This window comes from Pan paniscus, chromosome 2 (genome assembly GCF_029289425.2).
Source record: "Pan paniscus chromosome 2, NHGRI_mPanPan1-v2.0_pri, whole genome shotgun sequence".
Taxonomy (NCBI): domain Eukaryota; kingdom Metazoa; phylum Chordata; class Mammalia; order Primates; family Hominidae; genus Pan; species Pan paniscus.
In genome coordinates, this window is record NC_085926.1 from 118,126,039 (window position 1) to 118,144,297 (window position 18,259).

General features: G+C 46.5%; 1 protein-coding gene across 3 annotated transcripts in view; it reads right to left on the reverse strand.

Moving 5' to 3' along the window:
- Nucleotides 1–2,212: 2,212 nt before the first annotated feature.
- Nucleotides 2,213–18,259, reverse strand: part of GPR156 (G protein-coupled receptor 156) — a 132,984-nt gene continuing 116,937 nt past the window's right edge. For 2 of the 3 annotated variants that reach the window (XM_055110335.2, XM_003825161.5), the window contains exon 10: nt 12,787–17,559. In XM_055110335.2, the coding sequence (XP_054966310.1) occupies nt 16,207–17,559 (1,353 nt within the window). In that variant the 3' untranslated portion in view covers nt 12,787–16,206. Of the gene's footprint in view, nt 2,574–6,275; nt 6,415–6,903; nt 6,953–12,786; nt 17,560–18,259 lie in introns of those variants that run through there. The other variant, XR_008624849.1, reaches the window with a different exon arrangement.

Consider the following 18,259-nt stretch of genomic DNA (forward strand, 5'->3'; position numbering starts at 1 on the left):
TGGACATAGCTGTAGTCCAATAAAACTTTACTTATAAAAACAGGCAGCAGGCTAGATTTGGCCCTCAGTTCAAAATCTGCCAACCCCTGATCTAAAAGCTTGCTCTCTCACATGCTTGGCAGTTGACACTGGCTGTTGTCTGGGACCTTACCTGGGTCTTCCAGCCAGAACACTTCTCTATTAGAGAGAGCCAGGCAGAAGCCCTATCTTTTATTTTATTTTATTTTATTTTATTTTATTTTATTTTATTTTATTTTATTTTATTTTTGGCGGAGTCTCAGTCTGTCACCAGGCTGGAGTGCAGTGGCGCGATCTTGGCTCACTGCAACCTCCGCCTCCTGGGTTCAAGCAATTCTCTTGCCTCAGCCTCCTGAGTAGCTGGGACTACAGGTGTGCACCACCATGCCTGGCTAATTTTTTTATAGTTTTAGTAGAGACAGGGTTTCACCATGTTGGCCAGGTGGTCTTGATCTCTTGACCTTGTGATCCACCCGCCTTGGCCTCCCAAAGTGCTGGGATTACAGGCGTAAGCCACAGCACCCGGCTGCCCTATCTTTTTAAAAACCAAGCCTGAAGAGTCATGAGGCATCACTTCTACCATGTGATTTGTTGAGGCAATCACAAAGCCCCATCCAGGTTGAAGGGGTAAGAAATATAGATGTCATCTCTTGATGGGATAGTGACAAGATTCTGGAAGAGCATATAGGACCAGGAATACTGCTGTGCTCATTTTTGAAAAAGACAGTCTTTCACATTTACCACTTGCCATGTGATAATTCAATTCTCCCACCACTTTCTTACATTCAAAATCATTTCAAAATTGTCACTTATACAGCAGGGTTTGACGTCATTTGAGTTTCATTTGTTGGGAAAACATTCTCAAACACAATCTCAGGCACTGAAATTTCATGGAGTTTGTTCTAAGGCAGTCATACAGATGATTCAGAACAAGCCAAGACGTATTTTTCTGTTATCATTAAAATAAAATCCAAATTTCCCAAATTTCTCAGAAAAATCTTGTACATCCCTGAAAATACTTTCCTCATTTGAGAAACATGAATCTAAGTCTTAGGACAAGGGGGCAAACAACATCCTCCCAGCTCTCACATAGTCCAGCCCAACTTCCTGGAGCAAAGGTCTCAAATCCTGTCATCATAAGCAGTGTGCGTTTGCTGCAAGAGTCGTCTTGTGGCGCTCCCTTAGGAAGCTGTAGTTCAAGGATTTGGTCTTGGCCATCTCTCTGTCTTTCCCTCAGAGACACTATGAAAGGCCCTTAATTGCTCTTAACCATTTTCATTTGCATTGTGGTTCTTCAGCAGCCTTTTTACAGCAGTGTGAGACAAAGGTCCTCTTCATTTTTCTTATTATCTAGAATTCTGGTTGATGTGCCTCAATTTGTGGGTCATCTTTTAAAAATAATTAGTAGGGTTTCGGTTGGTGCCTAATCTGGAGGACTGGACAGGCTGCTCGGTGCTCAATCTGATGGACACCTGATGCCAGCTGCCAGCTGGTAGAAAAGAAAGCATGGGAACCTTTTCCTGCTTAACTATATAACATGTTTTTTTTTTTGAGACAGGGTCTTGTTATGTTGCTCAGGATGGTCTCAAACTCCTGGCCTCAGGTGATCCTCATAACTCTGCCTTCCAAGTAGCTGGGATTATAGATGTGAGCCTGCATGCCTGGCTAACTTCTCATTGTTTGTTTGTTTTTGTTTTTTGAGACAGGGTCTCACTATGTCACCCAGGCTGGAGTGCAGTGGTGCGATCTCTGCTCACTGCAACCTCCGCCTCCTGGGCTCAAGTTATTCTCCCACCTCAGCCTCCTGAGTAGCTGGGACTACAGGCGTGCACCACTATGCCCAGCTAATTTTTTGTAGATACAGGATTTTGCCATGTTGCCCAGGCTGCTCTGGAATTTCTGAGCTCAAGCAATCCGTCCGCCTCTCTCTTCCGAAATGCTGGAATTACAGGTACGAGCCACCGTGCCTGGCCAAATTTCTCATTCCTAATTAACTGAACAGGTAGATCTCAAGAATACTGCCAACTCTGATAAAGCCTTTGCTGACATATTTGTTCAACATTTTTGTGATGTAAGATGACATGGGAAGCAGGTCAGGTGTTTCTGAATACCTCCTTTAGAGAATTCAGGATAGCTAGATTGAGACATTGTATCTGAAGTCTTTAGGAGGCAATAACAGCACATGGTGGACCTCAGCGTTTCAAATAATGTATGTCAGCACGGTGGTGACAGCCCATAGCTCTCGCACCCAGGGAGGCTTCTCTCAAGGTGGTTGGGTGCTGAGCTGCTCACAGTTGGTCCAAGGACTGAGGGCAGGGGGCCCAGCTGGTGTGGGACTGTGGGTACCTTTACTGAGCTGCTAGAAGGGAACTGGCAACATATTCTGAGGTGAGAAGACCTTCAGTTGAAAGCTATTTTGTTGTTTCTGTTGCATTTGGTAACTGAGAGGTTGAGCTGTGAGGTCACCTTTTCTCCAGTACGTCTTAAGAGGCTTCCCTCTTTCCTTTCATTTCCTTCCTGAGAGCCAAACCTTCTCTCTCTGACTCATGTAGTTGCTGTAGAGATAATTCGGATGTCAGAAGCAATGGCCATTAATTTGAGAGGAGGAGGGCAATGATTATTCAGAAACAAGTCTCCTCTCATCATGCAAATACCCCTAATTAAGAAATCCAGAGTCAGATTCTGTGTCATGGAAACATAATTTCCTTTGACTCAGAGATTTCCAGGAATTGCTGCAGGCTATGAACCTTTCTTAGCTTCCTGGGTTAAATGACTTCACCCTCTGCCCTGAGTTTTCTTGGACAAAAGTGAATTCAATGTGACATGGATGAAGCATCTTCCATGTGCCAGTCACTATTATTTAAAACATGGGAGTGAACAACAACAGAGTTCCTGCCCTCAAGGAACTGAGTAAAGGAATCTTTAAGTGACAAACCCTGAATAATCTGTGGATTGTGATAGAAAGGTGAAAACTTTGTTTGGATACTGTTATGGGTTTAATTATGCCCCTCCAAAAATTAGTATATTGATGTCTTAATCCCCAGTACCTCAGAACGTGACTTCACTTGGAGACAGGGTCTTTACAGAGATAATCAAGTTAAAGTAGGTCATTAGTGTGGTTCTGTATTAGTCCATTCTCACACTGCTATAAACAATACCCCAAACTGGGTAATTTATAAACAAAGGAGGTTTAATTGATTCACAGTTCTGCATGGCTGGGGAGCCCTCAGGAAACTTGGGCTGAGGCAATTCATGGCAGAAGGGGAAACAGGCATGTCTTACATGGCAGCAGGCAAGAGAGAGAGACAGAGAGAGAGAGAGAGAGAGAGAGAGAGAGAATCTAAAGGAGAAACTGTCAAACACTTATAAAACAACCAGATCTCTTGAGAACTCACTCACTATCACAAGAATGGCACAGGGGAAACAGCCCCCATGATCCAATCACCTCCTACCAGGTCCCTACCTCAACACATGGGGATTATGGGGATTACAACTCAAGATGAGGTTTGGGTGGGGACACAGAGCCAAACCATATCATTCTGCCCCTGGTCCCTCCCAAATCTCATGTCCTTTTTACATTTCAAAACCAATCATGTCTTCCCAACAGAACCCCAAAGTCTTAACTCATTCTGGCATTAACCCAAAAGTCCAAGTCCAAAGTCTCATCTGTGACAAGGCAAGTCCCTTCTGCCTATGAGCCTGTAAAATCAAAAGCAAGTTAGTTACTGCCTAGATACAATGGGAGTACAGGCATTGAATAAATGCTCCCATCCCCAATGGGAGAAATGGGCTAAAAACAAAGGGGCTACAGGCCCCGTGCAAGTCCAAAACCCAGTGGGGCAGCCATTAAATCTTCAAGCTTCAAAATGATCCCCTTTAATTCCATGTCTCACATCTGGGATTTGCTAATGCAGGGAGTGGGCTTCCATGGTCTTGAGCAGCTCCTTCATGGGCTAGCTTTGCAGAGTACAGCCCCCCAGCCTGGCTGCTTTCATGGCTGGTATTGAGTGCCTGTAGCTTTTCCAGGCACATGATGCAAGCTGTTGGTAGACCTCCCATTCTGGGATCTGGAGGACCATGTCCCTCTTCTCACATTCCACCAGGCAATGCCCCAGTGGGGACTCTGTGGGGGCTCCAACCCCACATTTCTCTTTTGCACTGCCCTAGCAGAGGTTCTCCATGAGGGCTCTGCCCCTGCAGCAAACTTCTGCCTGGACATCCAGGCATTTCCCTAAATCCTCTGAAATCTAAGCAGAGGTTCCCAAGCCTTAATTCTTGATTTCTGTGCACCCACAGACCCAACACTATGTGGAAGCCAAGGCTTGAGGCTTGCACCCTCTGAAGCCACAGCCTGAGCTGTACCTTGGCCCTTTTTTAGCCACAGCTGGAGCTGGAGTGGCTGGGATGCAGGGCACCAAGTCCCAAGGCTCCACAAAGCAGCAGGGCCCTGGGCCAGGCCCATAAAACCATTTATTCCTCCTAGGCCTCTGGGCCTGTGATGAGAGGGGCTGGTGCAGAGGTCTCTGGCATGCCCTGGAGACATTTTCCCCATTGTCTTGGTAATTAATATTTGCTTCCTCATTATATATGCAAATTTCTGCAGCTGGCTTGAACTTCTCAGAAAATGGGTTTTCTTTTCTATCTCATCATCAGGCTGCAAAATTTCCAAACTTTCATGCTCTGGTTCTCTTTTAAACATACGTTCCAATTTCACATCATCTCACTTAAATTCAAAGTTCCACAGATCTCTAGCACAGGGGCAAAATGCTGCCAGCCTCTTTGCTAAAGCATAGCAAGAGTGACATTTGCTCCAGTTCCCAAGAAGTTTCTCATAACCATCTGAGACCACCTCAGCCTGGACTTCATTGTCCACATCGTTATCAGCATTTTGGTCAAAGTCATTCAACAAATCTCTAGGAAGTTCCAAACTTCCCCACATCTTTCTGCCTTCTTCTGAGTCTTCCAAACTGTTCCAACTTCTCTGCCTGTTACCCAGTTCCAAAGTTGCTTCTACATTTTCAGGTTATCTTTATAGCAGTGCCCCACTCCTGGTACCAATTTACTGTATTAGTCCAGTCTCACACTGCTATAAAGAAATACCTGAGACTAGGCAATTTTTAAACAAAGGAGGTTTAATTGACTCACAGTTCTACGTGGTTGGGGAGGCCTCAGGAAACTTACAGTCATGGCGGAAGAGGAAGCAGGCATGTCTTACATGGCAGCAGGTGTGTGTGTGAGAGAGAAAGCGAATCTGAAGGAGGAACTGTCAAACACTTACAAAATCATCGATCTCATGAGAACTCACTCACTATCATGAGAACAGCATGGGGGAAACCACCCCCATGATCCAATCACCTCCCACTAGGTCCCTCTCTCAACACATGGGGATTATGGGGATTACAATTGGGGATGAGATTTAAGTGGGGACACAGAGCCAAGGCATATCAGAGCCCTAATCCAATATGACTGGTATCCTTAAAAAAAAGGGGAAATTTGAATACAGAGACACATATAGAGGGGAGACAATGTAAAAAGACAGGGAAGAGGCCAGGCGCGGTGGCTCATGCCTGTAATCCCAGCACTTTGGGAGGCTGAGGCAGGTGGATCACGAGGTCAGGAGATCGAGACCATCCTGGCTAACATGGTGAAACCCCGTCTCCACTAAAAATACAAAAAATTAGCCAGGTGTGGTGGCGGGTGCCTGTAGTCCCAGCTACTTGGGAGGCTGAGGCAGGAGAATGGCATGAACCCGGGAGGTGGAGCTTGCAGTGAGCTGAGATTGCACCACTGCACTCCAGCCTGGGCGACAGAGCGAGACTCCATCTCAAAAAAAAAAAAAAAAAAAAGACAGGGAAGAGATGGACATCTACAAGCCAAGAAGAGAGATCTGGAACAAATACTTCCCTCAATCCTTAGAAGGAAGCAACACTGCTGACAGTTTGATATCAGAATTCTAGCCTCCTGAACTGTAAGACAGCAAATTTCTGTTGTTTAAACCACCCAGTCTGTGGTATTTTGTTATGACAGCCCTCACAAACTAATTTAAACATTTAGTGGCTCCCTCTAGCTCTATACATCTGGTGGGAAAAATCCTGGGTGGGCATAACTTAAATATTTGTGTTGTTTGCATTTACCAGAAATTTGGTAAGTTCATACATTCATTTATTTATTCATCCATTGCCCATCTCCTTATGCTGATTTATTAATTTTTAAATTACACATACTACTCTCTGGAAACTATTTTATCTTTTACTTACTTGTTCATTGTTTCACCACAAGCTTCATGAGAGATGCTGAATAAGAATTTATCCTTCCTTGTTTCCTTCCCTCTCTTCCTCCCGTCAATATTTAAGCGCCTCTTATGTCTATTGTGTGCACAGCATTCCATGCTCGTCACTGTTAAAGCATAAAGAGGTACAAGGAATGTTTCTTGTCCCCAAGGAGTCTGTGATTTCTGGGAGGAGACAAAGCATGACCATGTGAGTGGCTGTATTCCACCACCAGGTAGTGGGTGAGTATGTGCTGGCCAGGTGCTGGATCATAACTTGCCAAGAGGGAAGGTGCAGGGGACTGAGGGTGTATAGGAAAAGGCTCCCGGAGAGGAGGGGCCCGCACTTCAGATAAAAGAGGGGAACAGGAAGGAGTATAGTGGAGCAGAATGTTAGTAATCCATTGCCTTCCTTGATGCCTGGGGGCTATGTTTAGGGAGGAGTGGGGTTGCCTCAGGCCAGGGTTGATCAAGGCTTGGGGATAGGGTGATGCACAGAATGCAGAATCTTCATTCTGGCATCCCAGGAGGTCAGAAACAAAGCTCAGAGGCAAAAACTCTGGCCACACATTAAAATCATCTTGGGAACTTAAAAAAGGCTAATGTTAAAACCCTACCTTGACCGGGTACATCCCGGGATCTGCAGGCGGGATCTGCAGGCAGGACCTGAGAGAGAAGAAATCCTTTTAGGATGTGGATTGACAGCAGTGGCTCCTGACCGCAAGGCCCAGGCCACCCTGGCCCAGTCATGGGACACCCACAGTTCTGGAGTGATGAGGGTAACTGCTGGAAATAAGGCACCAGTCTGCATTCCATTGGTATGGCCTCCTTGTCCTGAGCGTAAAAGTGCCTACTTGTGACATCAGAAGAATGTGTTGACAGATCTGTATCCCACTTCCAATTTTTACTATATTTTATGGTGGGAGCAGCAGCAACAGCAGCAGGATTAATTAAGCTGGTTTCCCTCTTTTTTTGGTCCCCATCAGCTTTCTGCAGCTGTTCATGGATAGAAACCATCCAGAAAGGTGTTTTGTTATTTTTGTTTTTTGAGGATATTGGAGACATTGGGTCCAGGGTTTTAGGGATTGTTATGGTTTGAATGTGACCACCCCAAAATTCAGGTGATAGTATTAAGAGGTGATTTAGGTCACCTAAATTTAGGTGATTTCGGCCTTTAAGAGGTGATTAGGTCATGAGGGCTTCTCCCAGCTGAATGGGACTAAGACCCTTACAAAAGAGGCTTCATATAGCATTTGTCTGATTGATGCTTCTGCCTTCCACCATGTGAAGACTCGATGCTCCTCCTCTCTGGAGGACGCAGCCCTCACCAGGCAACTGAACCAGCCAGCGCCTTGATCTTGGAGTTCCCAGCCTCTGGAACTGTGAGAAATACATTTCTGTTCTTTGTAAATTTCCCAGTCTGTGGTATTGTGTTATAGCAGCAGAAAATGGGCTGAGACAGGAACCTTCCTCCTCAGGTCTTGTTGGCTCAATTTCTTCTAGCTGTATATGTAAGCTCCTATCACAGTGCCTGGCACATAGTGGGCCCTCAGCAAATGTTTGTTTCCTTCATTTCCAATGAGCCAGCAGAGATTCTCAGAAATGTTAAATTCCAAATATGTTCTGACAGAAAATTGCTACCAAATTACTTTTTGTCTGTTCAGGACACTCTTGGTAAAAACAGAAAGATGGGAGCATAGAGAGAGTTGGCCCATCTTCAAAATAAACCTAGAAATGTTGGTTGACACCTAGGTGTCAGGCACTGCAGAGGCTAGCATGAAAATGCAGTGATAGATTATACAAGGCACTTGCCCTCCAGTATCTGATAATCTATTTGAACAGGTAAGATGTGAGCATGTGAAACCTTAACAATAAAGGATTTATAGAACAGCCCAAGACAACAGTAGAATTGCTGTCAGGGGGCATATCAGGAGTATGCAATTTATTGCCTAATAAATCTGAGGACAGCTGGAACTGGTCAGAAAGAGTAAAAGCTACTTCAGGTTGGGGTAGTTAGAATGAAGGAGAAAGCAGCTGGTGTGAACAAAAGTGTTGAGCCTGATCTGGGCCTAGGTATGCCCCAGATACAGACAGCAAACCCAGCTGGCAGGAACAAGGAGAGTTTTAGGTAAGTTTAGTGGGAGGGTGAGCTGTGCCTCACTGGGGTCCCCCTTAAGACAGTTCTGGTGAGACCAGTCTTCCTCCCTTGATTAATTCTTCTTTGACAAGCATTTGCTGGGCACTGATCATGTGCCAGGCACAGTGCTAGGTGTGGGGGATTCCAAGATAATTATAACAAGTTCTAGGCTCAAAGAGCTCACAGTCTAGTGGGGAAAATGAGATTTCAAGCCCCAAACCAAGGTGAGATTTCATCCTGCAGGAAGTAGGGAGGAATGAAGATTTTTCTAGCAAAGTGGGTTTGAATTGAAAAGGGATTGTGGGCCAGGCTCAGTGGCTCACGCCTGTAATCCCAGCACTTTGGGAGGCCAAGGCGGGTGGATCACCTGAGTTAAGGAGTTCAAGACCAGTCTGGCCAACATGGCGAAACCCCATCTCTACTAAATATACAAAAATTAGCCGGGCGTGGTGGTGGGCACCTGTAATCCCAGCTACTCAGGAGGCTGAGGCAGGAGAATCACTTGAACCTAAGAGGCAGAGGTTGCAGTGAGCCAAGATTGCACCACTGCACTCCAGCCTAGGTGACAGAGTGAGACTCCATCTCCAAAATAAAAAATAAAAAAGAAAAAGAAAAAGAAAAAAAAGAGATATTGTGGCTCTTCCCTCAGCTCAGTAGAAGATCTGAGAGTGGCACTGTTTCCATTTGCCACAGGGTCTTCTGGGTCTCTTGCGCAGAATCATCTTTTTGTGCCACTTACAAAGCACAATCCTTGAGAAAAGTTTTTCAGTTTGCAGGACTGACCGTGGTCTTTTTAAACAGGGAGACTGCTTGCTGTCAGTATCACCTGTATTTTGCATTGAGCTTTCTGAAACTGAGGAGGACCAGGTAGCTCTAGGGAGCTCCCTTCCAGCCTCCAGGATGCTGATGCAATGACTCAGCAATGGAGAGTTTTGCAATATGCTTACAGAACCAGACCAGCTTGCTTTTCCTAAGGAAACCTTGGTGTCCTAAGAAAACCTCAGGCTGGGTCCCTGCCCTGCCGGGTTGAAATTCCTTCTGTCTTCTGGTAGCATGCCTGTAGCACATGCTCTGTAACCAGCTTTAGGGAGTCCACAAAAGGCTTTGGAATGAAGTCAAATTTCAGTGCAAACTCAGTCTCTGCCTCTAACCAGTTGTGTGATTTTTGGCAAGTGACCTAACCTCTCCCAGTTAAAGTTTCCTCATCTGTGAAACAGAGTCAATAACTACTTTGCTAGGTGGTTATAAATATTAAATAAGATGAGTATTAAGTGGTGCATAGCAGATATCTTACATATATTTTCTTCTATTACAAAGTGCATAATATTTCTTTTTCTTTCTGTTTTTGTTTTTTTGAGACAGAGTCTTGCTCTGTCGCCTAGGCTGGAGTGCAGTGGTGTGATCTCAGCTCTCTGCGAACTCCACCTCCTGGGTTCAAGTGATTCTTCTGCCTCAGCCTCCTGAGTAGCTGGGATTACAGGCACAAGCCACCACGCCTGGCTAATTTTTGTATTTTTAGTAGAGATGGGGTTTCACCATATTGGCCAGGCTGGTCTCAAACTCCTGACCTGAGGTGATGCACCCTCTTCGGACTCTCACATTGCTGGGATAAGAGGCATGAGCCACTGCACCCAGCCAAAGTGCATAATATTTCTACTAAGGAAATTAGTGTCTCTTGGCTCCATCTTTTAAAAAAAATCGAATTTCCTGGCTTTCCAACTATACCTTTCCTTCTGGCCTCACCCTGATATTTGAGTTCTGCAGATGGATATGCTCCCTATAGTAAATGCACCTGGCTCAGATGGGTTCAGGCAGAAAATTCTATTTCCCCAAAAGTGGGCTGAGCCAAAAGGCTATCCTTGCTTTTCCAGATCTCTTCCCTCAGGAACAAATTGAAGACCAAGATGAGGAATTTTGGTGTAACACAAGAAAACATAAAGAGGATTTCTGCATATAAATCTGTGTTTTCCTTTCTAAGACTTTTTATCTACTTATTTTTATTCAACAAACATATGAAACTTGCTGCGTGCCAGGCACAGTTCAAACCATTTTACAAATATTAATTCATTTAGCCCTCATAACCTCATGAGGTAGGTGTTGTTACCCCAGGTGGCAGTTGGGAGCCTTTGAGCCATAAAGAGGTTCTGAACTTGCTGAAAGCAACATGGTCATGCAGGTGACTTAAAACCCAGGCATCGCAGTGGGGATAGAAAATTATTGTACAAAAATTAATGAAGAGAGCCCATCTAAAATGCCTTCTTTCCACAAAGGGTTCAAGATGTTATCACGGGGGATTTAAATTTAGGTGAAGCAGCAACACTGCCATCCATCACATAAGTTGAAGAGATACCTAAGCCTGGCTTCCCACTTGAACTTTTGTGAGCTGTGCTTCCCTGGGGTGCCCCTTAAGACAGTTCTGGTGAGGTCATTTTTCCTCCCTTGATTGATTTTTCTTTTGACAAGCATTTGCTGGGCATTGACCATGTGCCAGGCACAGTGCTAGGTACTGGATTCCAAGATAATTATAACAAGTTCTAAGCTCAAAGAGCTCACAGTCTTAACGGGAAAAGTGGAGAAATGAACAGTCACACATGCCCTAAAGAAAGGACTCTGCAAGGATATCTCTGCCATTCTTCGCAGAAGCAAGCCTCACCTCTCAACTTAGAACTGGCGTCAGTACATTTATTTATGTGAGAGGCCATTGCCACAAACTGTCCACATAGGATGCCTTTTGTTCTTTGATTGGCTTGCTCCTTCACCACATCTCTCTTCTCATCTCTCTGTTGTTTGGACTTCTTCTTCTTCCTCTTCTCTTCTCTTCTTCTTCCTCTTCTCTTCTTCTTCCTCTTCCTCTTTCTTGTTGAGTTGAAGTTTCACTGGGTCACCCAGGCTGGATTGCGGTGTCACAATCATAACTCACTGCAGTCTCAACCTCCCAGACTCAAGAGATCCTCCTGCCTCAGCCTCCCGAGTAGCTGGGACCACAGGCATGAGCCACCACACACAGCTGATTTTTTATTTTTTGTAGAGACAGGTTCTCACTCTGTTACCTAGGCTCATCTTGGACTCCTGGGCTCAAGCAATCCTCCTGCCTTGTCCTTCCAAGGCACTGGGATTACAGGCGTGAGCCATGGGACTGTGCCTGAACTTCTTATCCATCTTCCCTTTTTTTCTCCTAGCCTTTTGCTTTCTTCTTAGTCACCCACAGACCTTTCCAGGGTGTCTCCCAGGCACTTATTCTCTGAGCCTAATGTTTCTTGGGAAACCTTGACACAGACCTTTTCAAGTTCACAACAGGTTTTGATTTGTGGCATTGGCATTTCCTGTCTTCTTGTGACTTAAGTGGTGAACAAAACATCTCAAGATGTTCTCTTATTCAAATGTGGTTTGATTGGGGAATGCTAAGGTCAAGAATGTTTCAAGGAGCAAGACATCAGAGTGGGTGCCAGGGATAGGGAAAGCAAACTCTGAGGGCAAAGTGATAAGCTCTCTCCTGCTTTCAGCCTCCTAAACACCACTGTCTGCATTAAACCCTCCCTCTTGGGAGGCCGAGGCAGGCAGATCACGATGTCATGAGTTCGAGACCAGTGTGGCCAACATGGTGAAACCACATCTCTATTAAAAATACAAAAATCAGCCAGGTGTGGTGGCAGGTGCCTGTAATCCCAGCTACTTGGGAGGCTGAGGCAGGAGAATTGCTTGAACCCAGAAGGTGCAGGTTGCAGTGAGCTGAGACCACGCCACTGCACTCCAGCCAAGGCAACAGAATGAGACTCCATCTCAAAAAATAAAAATAAATAAATAAACAAACAAACCCTTCCTTAACAGAGCCCAGATTGTGTTACTGGGAAAAGTGCAGTGGCCAGAGGGAACAGAGAAACTGTTTTGTTTGGAGTTCTGAGAAAGGGGACTCAGGAAGCTGTTGGTGATAAGAGACAAACAGGTCTTTCTTCTGCTAATACTGCTTGTTACTCATTAACAAGCCTGCAAAGAAAACGTCTTTAAGACAAGAACTTTATCAAGAACTTTGCGCTTCTCTTCCATAAACTTCATTGCCCTGTTCCCCAACCCCCCAACAAACTTAAAGTACTGTCATTTTCAGAATTCAGTGACTCCTGGGTCTGCAGGTGATGTAGTTTCATGCTGTTAACTCACCGGAAGGCAGTGGAACCAGATGCGTGTTTTTCCTCCTGCTCCTCCGCTCTGGCCCCAAAACAGAAGCTTTGCCTTCCTTTGTTTCACCCATTTATCTACCCAGAAATCCACCCATCTAGCATTTGTTGGGTGTATACTTTGTGCAAAGATCTGTAATGGCTACTCTAGAGGAGAAAAACGATGGAGAAGACATGCTCAATGCTTTCAGGAGCTTGGAATCTGTGGAGGAGACACATGTAAAGATAATACGATAAACACAGATACAGAAGAGATTTTATAGAACTTGCATTGACTTTTCTCTTTTCCTCTTTCAAAGTGATATCATTCTTTAAAAACAGGCCTCCTGCCTCTGATGCTTTTTTTCTCCTCTATGAACTCTAGGAAGGCCAAGTTGATCCTTTAAGGAAAGAGGGTTTGTGGCAGACCAGGACAGGGAAAGACATTGGGATCAGGATGGAATCCAAATGTTGAAATTCCAAGATTTTCAACAGCAGAGGACATATGCTGGGGTTAGAATCAGGCCTGGCTCCATGCTATGCCTTAGGACCAACAGAGACATGTATAGCTCAGATGACAGCAGCAGAGGCAATGTTTACTTCTCCAGGATTCCTTTGCACAATTTACTGCCCTTTCTTCAAGAGCAGAACAATCAAGAGCATGCCAAAAGTCATGGCACATTCAGCCCTTTAAGGATTTCATCACTGGATTAGCTGATCTTAGGTAAAAATTTAGGAAAGGAGGTGGGGAAGGGTAGGGGTGATGCACAGAGTAAATGATACATTTGGTGGCAACATTTTGTTGAGCACAGTTATGGTGTTTGCACATTGCTTTTGAACAAAATGATAAATTTCAATCAGGTCTGGCAAGCGTTACAAAGTCATTCTAGGTCAAATGGATAACAGAAGCCTCTATATAGTTGAGTCCAAAATACAGACCCTAAGACAGCCTTCCTTCTCTTTCTTTTTTTCTCTCTCTTTCTTCTTTCTTTCTTCTCGAAACGGAGTCTTGCTCTGTCACCCAGGCTTGAGTGCAGTGGCACCATCTAGGCTTAGTACAACCTCTGTCTCCCGGTTCAAGCAATTTTCCTGCCTCAGGCTCCTGAGTAGCTGGGATTACAGGCATGTGCCACCACGCCCGGCTAATTTTTGTATTTTTAGTAGAGACGGGGTTTCACCATGTTGGCCAGGCTGGTCTTGAAATCCTGACCTCGTCATCCGGCCGCCTCGGCCTCCCAAAGTGCTGGGATTACAGACGTGAGCCACTGCTTCCAGCCCATCCTTCCTTATTTAACTAGGGAATCAATCAACTTTCTTTGGGGATGGCTGGGAAAGGTTGAAGAAAGAATGTATGCTCCACCTGAGCCTTGAAGGATGAATAATTCACAAGGGCACAAAGTGGGAAAAAAAATTCTAAACAGAAGGATAGAGATGTAGAAGGGCGGCGATGGTGGGACTAAGGTTCTAGAAGCAGACAGAGTGAGAAGGCTAGAAGGATTGCCAGATTTAGAGTCCACATGAATGAATGGTGGGCTGCTAGTGGTGGCATGCTGGGAGGAAGGGAGCTGCAGGAGGGGGAGCCCAGCCACAGGACCCCCAGGGGCAGGAAGAGTCCAGGGTCTCCAGGGTTTCCTATGTCCATTGAGGGAGTGTTTCTGGGATAAGAGGCTTCTTAGGGAGAACACAGAAGAATCTGTTCAAATGGAACTTTGGTAGAAGGTACCCTGGGACCCAGGGTAGCCCGGCAGCAGCTCTGATGGCTTCTCTGGTTCCCCTTCTTTGGGTGGGTCAGCCTTCTCCGGGCCCCTCCTGGCCAGCCCCAGATTACAATTTCTGAAAAGACTCCTCTCGGGAGTCATTTCTCTTTTATTATGGTACCACTTGGACAGCACACACACAGCACAAGAAGAAACTGCAAACCCATGCACAGAATAAATTAGGAAATTCCTGTTTAAAAGTAGATGATAGAAGAAGCTGTGCTTCCAGGAGGGCCTCATGGTTCAGTGCCTGGAGAGTCCAGGGGTGTCAGCAGCCCCCAAGATTCCATGATAAATTGATGATACATTTAGAGCCAAATGCCCCCCTCTGAGCATATTTAATAAGGCCTGAACTCCTTCATGCAAACATGTGCACACCCACAGATGTATACACAGGACTCGGGGCAGGGGACAGCCTGGACATGACAGCCAGCTCAGCAATAAGCACAGTGGACCCAGGTGTGCTCTCCCTGTGGCTCTGGTGGTGGCTGAGTTCCTCGCACTCATCCTTCACCAGCTCCCCAGCTCCCTTGGGAGGTGCCAGTGTGGCCTTTGGCAGTGAGGAAGTGGAGGCCCATTTCCTGAGGTGAGGACCCAGGTCTATTATTCTGGACTATAGGGGAGCACATCCCAGCTTTCTTACATGAGCCTTGCTTTGTTGTCTCGTCTGCCAAGCGTCACCTGCCATTCCCAGAAGAACACATGAAGCCATGTGTCCCTGGGAAAACCCACCTACTTGAGTCCCAGGAGCTGTGCGTACATCTCTGTCCAGCAGTGTGATGTTGCGGGAAACTACCTCATTTCTCTAAGCCTCATAATCCTTGTCTGTAAAAATGAAAGTGTCTACTTCACAGGGTTATCAAAAGGAATCACAAAAATATGATATTGCCAAGTACTATGCTGGACTCAAGTGAAATATTCAAATCCTGTTTTCTTTCCTGTCTTCGTGTCCCTCATGTCTTCCTTTTTATTTCTCCATTTGGCTTCCAGGTTTATGTGTCTGTTGGTAGTCATGTAACCCCAATGGAACCAAAAGCACTCTTGACCAACAGGTTCTCCCATACCCCAACAGAAATTGCTGGTGTGTGCCTCCCCGCAGTACAAAACTGCATCAGTGGGTGAATCAAGAGGATGAGCCACAGGACAAGGGGACAGTGGGGACAGTCAGGACCTCAGGTACATCCGATCCCAAGGGAGAGATCTGGGAAGCCTGTGGGCGCATGGAGATCTGTCTCAGAGAGGAGGGTAAAGTGCCATAATGGTGGAAAGACACCATCAAGAAATAGTGGTGTAGGGGTGGCTCTGAGCTGGGTCTGGCCAGAAGCTGGAATCTAGGGAGGTGCTGTTCACAACATTCAGCAGAAATAAAACCACTGCCTTCCAGGAGTGGGAGGCCCAAGGATGTAGGAGACTTATCTTCCTGGTAGGTCTGTCCACCAAAAGGCCAGTTTGATGGGTCACAGTCCACACCTCAAGTTCTACAGAAATTTCCCATGCATCTCTCCATCTGTCTGTCCATTCAGCCATCCATCTGAATATATTAAGAGTTTTACAGAATGTAGGCTGACCTGGACAGAAAATCCTATGTGTTCATTCAGCACCTTTTATCCAAGGAGTCAGTGTCTTTCATAGTCACTCAACTGGAGTCTTTTATAGTAAGGCTGCGAGGTAGTAACAGGACAGGCAATGCCTCTCTTTTTATAGATCAAGAAGTACTCAAAGTAACACAGTGAGCCTAGCTGAAACATGGTATGGGCTGGTCAAATGCAGGGCACTAATCTGTTCCCCAAAGACCCGAAATTGGCTCTTCTCCTGTGGGCCTTGGTACAGCTTCTCTTGGACTGACCTCTGTGTCTAGACCAGCTCTGTTGCTTTTCACACCAGCGTGGGTTTCAAGTCATCTTTGAAGTTCACAATAGGCTTGGAGCGGGCCCACAGCTTTTCCCAGGAAGCCAGCCCCCCAGTAGGCTCAGGGTCAGTGTCTGATGTGCCACTGTCACTAGAGTCAGAAGAGCTCTGGAAGCAGATTTCACAGTAGGGCCGGTGGCAGCGGCAGAAGAACTCATCTGAGCTGCTGGACTCAGTATCAAAATAGCTGTGTTGAGAAGACAGGGAGGGACAGCCTGAGGGCACTGGGGGCCACAGCTGCCACTGTTCAGGCAAGTCAGGTGAGGCTTTGGAGAGGCATGGGGCAGCAGGACTTGGGGCCTGGCCAGAACCAGAAGGCTGGCGAAGAAAGGCTGCTTTGCTCCCTCTAGCCCCCTCGGGCTCTGTCTGGCTTTGTTTGCTGCCCTCCAGGGTACCTGGTCTGTCTTGAGGATCTGAAGGTAGTGAAGGCTTCCTGGAAGATGGTCTTCGTACTCTGGAATCAGTAGTTTGTGGGGCCAGGCTGAGGCTGTCCCCATTCTGCACATGTAGCCTGCTGTGTGCCCCAGGAACAGTCCTGTTTGCCCGATGCCCCACAGATGAGGGTGCAGAGCCAGGAAAGTGTGAGCGGGCCCGCTGAGCTGCCCGCCTTCTCCTCACCATGTAAGGGCTAAAGCCCAGCTCCTTGGAGAGGGGCATCTTTTGGGGGCTGAAGGCAGCACTGTTCTTCCAGGTTTGCTGATGACAAGAGGGGGCGGTGGAGAGGGAAGCCTCAGGGCCCAGGCCCAGATCTTGTAAGACCTCCTGAAGTTTCTCCCTGATTACTGAACTAACCCGTGACCACCGCTCTGGGGGCTTCTCTGAGTTCTCCAGATGCCTCTGTCTCTGGGGATCTGAGCCGCCTCTATCTGGTAGGAGACTCTGGCTGGGGTCCATGGGGACTTGGTCTCCTCTTTCTGGACCCAGGCTTTGCTCAGTCCATGGCTTCTGGCTACAACCTGAGTCTAAATGATCAGAAAAGTCTTTTGAGTCAGATATCTTCTCCTCCTTCCCTGGGGAGAAGCTGGAGTCTTTCCCAGGCCCCTCAAGGCTTTGTGCATATGAGGAGGGCCCTGAAGTGCACTGGGAATCCCGGGCAGCCATGCCAGGATCATTCTGAAAGTCAGAGAGGTGACCCGAAGGCCCCTGAGCAGCTGCCAGGGTGTGGACCGAGGCTACCGCCTGGACGTCCTTGTTCGGGGAAGAGGCAGGTGGGGCAGCCCCCTCTGGGAGGTCATAGGTGCACTCAGCTGACATCAGCCTCACAATCTTCTCTTTGGCGTTGTTTACTTGTTCCTGCAGGCTTTCAATCACAGCATTTTTCTGTAAAATAAAAGCAAAACCATCAACAAAAGATGCCGCCGAGGGTTCCATAGTGCCCACCATCGTGGAGAAGGTGTGGCTTTCAAAGAACCTTGGCTGAAATATCAGTTCTTCCAGTGTATTGGCTGGTGACCTCAGGTTCTAAGGAGGTGCCTCCCTCCAGTGAAATGAGTTGATGCATGTAAAGTGCTAGCACAATAACTGACATAAACGGTGCTCAATAAAGGCCAACCATGATTTATTGTCATTATCTTGGTCTTCTCCTTACATCCCCACACTGTGCGGCATTGCTTATGAAGAGCAAGGAGGCCCAGTCTGAGTGCCTGCTGGCCACTGCAGCGCCCTCTCACCTTTCCCAGAACTGAGAGGGTCAGGCCACTCCGCAGGTATGAGCTGAATAATGTTTGGAATGGTCCCACTTGGAGTTTATCACACTTTTGCAAAAATTTAGATAAATGTGAAGCATATCTCCAGGGGATGAAGAAGTAGGAGAACAAGTATTTTGCCTCTTACTAAACAGCCTAGAAAATGGGAAGAACAAGGAGAAGGGTGGAGATTTCTGTGACAATCAAATAAGATTGGAGCTGAGAGGGGCCAAAGAGAATCTCAGGTTGGTGTTATCACCTCCCTAGGCTGGACCTCTGGGAGTGAGTGGCCAAAGCTACCATGTGGCAATATCAGCTGTTGATTTCACCTAAAG